Genomic DNA, 2653 nt, shown 5'->3' on the forward strand with positions numbered 1-2653 from the left:
AAGTAACCGTTTGATAAATGATAGCCAGCATGGTTTCAGACGGAAACGTTCTTGCGTGACTAACTTACTCGAATTCTACAACACAGTTATCTCGAATTATGACAAAAGAAACAATATAGATTTAATATATCTAGACTTTGCAAAAGCTTTTGATACCGTCCCACACGAAAGACTACTTACTAAATTAGCTTTGCATGGAATAAGTGGTAGCCTATTAGGTTGGACTAGTAATTGGTTGAAAGGTCGAAAACAGAGAGTTGTTTTAAATGGAAAAACTTCTGGATGGAAAAATGTTGCAAGTGGAGTTCCTCAGGGTTCCGTTCTTGGGCCACTTCTATTCATAGTATATATAAATGATATAGACAATGGACTAAAATCTACTGTTTCCAAATTTGCTGATGATACAAAACTGTGCGGAGTGGCAAATGATCACTCAAACCAATTAGATATTCAAGAAGATTTAGATCAATTACAGCAATGGTCTGAAAAGTGGCTAATGAAATTTAACACAAGTAAATGCAAGGTAATGCACATAGGTAAAAATAACAGTAAGTACGATTACAAGTTATTTGGAAATTCGTTAACAAAAGTGGATAGTGAAAAAGATCTCGGCGTAATTATCAGTAACGACCTCAAATCATCCAAGCAGTGTATTTCAGCCTCTGAGAAAGCAAATAAGATTCTGGGATTGATTGCGCGATCTTTTGATTTCAAAAGTCCATCACTCATTAACAAGCTATATAAATCGTTAGTTCGTCCACATTTGGAATATGCTGTTTCCGTATGGTCACCGAATCTCATTAAAGACATTGACAGACTGGAAAAGGTACAACGGCGAGCCACAAAACTGATTCCAAATATCAAAAATAAATCATACGAAAATCGACTTAAGCACATAAATCTGTTTTCCCTAAAAAAGCGTAGACTCAGAGGTGACTTGATACAGGTCTTTAAGATTTTAAAGGGAATTGACAACATCAAAAGTGACCAAATTTTCACATTGAATGAGAATCAGACAAGAAACAATGGTCTCAAACTGTCCGGAAATAGATTCAATTTGGAAGTAGGTAGAAACAACTTTGCCAACCGTGTAGTTAATGAATGAATGGAATAAACTTCCTGCACAGGTAGTGCAATGTAGTTCAGTTCGAAGCTTTAAGAATCATTTAGATAAATACCTAAGTAAGATGCTGTAATTATTATAATTTATGTTATATTATTTGTTTTTGTTTTGTTATAATTTGTCTGTCTGATTTTCATTTATTATTAGTTATATGTCAATTTATTATCATTTACTATTTACCTGTTTGTTTGTTATTCAACTATACCAATGCATTTATTTATGTATTTTAATTGTTATTTACATTGTTATAGTTTTAATTTATTATTATTATTATTTTTTTTTTTTTTTGCATCCGACCTGGATGTGGATCAAGGGGTCTCCTGTCGGCGTGCTTTGCCTTTGTAATCCTTTGTAATCTCCGTGATCGTCACCAAGACGTCTTGTAGCCACAGAGAAAATCTTGTAGACACAGGAGCTAGAAAGTAAGATTAAGAGGTATCCAAGAACCCACAGGGCAAAAGAATTGAACGAAGAGTTGGACACTTGGAAAATTTCCATGGAACCCTGAAAACATTAGTAAAACGTGCAAAGTGCAAATTCAGCCATGTTAATATGAGGAGCCTAAAGCGACTTTAGTCCTTGTCCAAGACTAAATTGAAGCCAAGGTAAATGTCTTCTTACCTGGCTCTGACTTCCGTAGTGGGCTCTGTCCTGTTGCAAGGAGACCACAAAAAAGTAAAACATAAATAAAAAAAGGAATTGGAAATACTACTAAATAAACAAAAATGAGTACATGCATGAACAAAAGAGAATTTAAGTAAGAAGTAATTACTAAGTAAAAAACGATAATAAAACTACTAATTAAAAAAGGATAAAAATAAAATTAACAATAGAAATTAAACATACGGCGCAGTAAAACTAAGTTAAACTAAGTAAAAAACGAAAAAAAAATTAACAACAGAAATTAAACATACGGCGCAGTTAGTAACTACGTATCAACTTGTAACAAAAAGGTACAAAAAATAAGATAAAATAAAACGACACAAAACATATCGATAGCTGATGAGGTCTCTGGGGTCTGTTCTGTCAATATTTAACTCACTGAGGTCTTGTACCGCGTATCCTCTTGAATGTGAGCATAAAACTCGCGTACACACCGATCTATAGTTAATGCTGTGATCTTATACACACATCCCGTTTCCTTTTCAAAAAGGGCAGTTGTAACTTAAAATGTTAGCGAGTCTTTCTGTTATGCTCTGAGCTCAGTTCCTGACATCCTGAGTGAGAGGTCAAGACATCATTACACCAGTAAGCCATGTGTGTTTGTGCCTATGTTTGTGTTTGTATGCAAACACATGCAAAAATACACGCGTGCACACTTGCACACATACGCAGTGTACACGAAAGTCCGGCCAATTGGCAGGTAAAGTTAGATGTTACGGAAAATCGAATCACCCAGTCGTCAGTTCATCTGTCCATCAGGGAGCTTAATGACATGAATGTTAAGCCAAGAGCATCTTCTTCCATGCATTTTCACACTTGACTCCTGTTGCAAAGAACTTCTGCCATGGTTGTAACCTCGAAATCCTA

The 2653-nt window shown here is 35.1% G+C and overlaps 1 protein-coding gene across 1 annotated transcript in view; it reads right to left on the reverse strand.

The window, feature by feature from the left end:
- Nucleotides 1-1740: 1740 nt before the first annotated feature.
- LOC143019137 (uncharacterized) overlaps nucleotides 1741-2653 on the reverse strand; it is a 318297-nt gene continuing 317384 nt past the window's right edge. The window contains exon 3 of the mRNA XM_076174831.1: nucleotides 1741-1774. Coding sequence (XP_076030946.1) covers nucleotides 1741-1774 — 34 coding nt within the window. The remainder of the gene's footprint in view (nucleotides 1775-2653) is intronic.

Source organism: Oratosquilla oratoria, chromosome 36 (genome assembly GCF_046742065.1).
Source record: "Oratosquilla oratoria isolate Oo_2021 chromosome 36, ASM4674206v1, whole genome shotgun sequence".
Lineage (NCBI taxonomy): Eukaryota > Metazoa > Arthropoda > Malacostraca > Stomatopoda > Squillidae > Oratosquilla > Oratosquilla oratoria.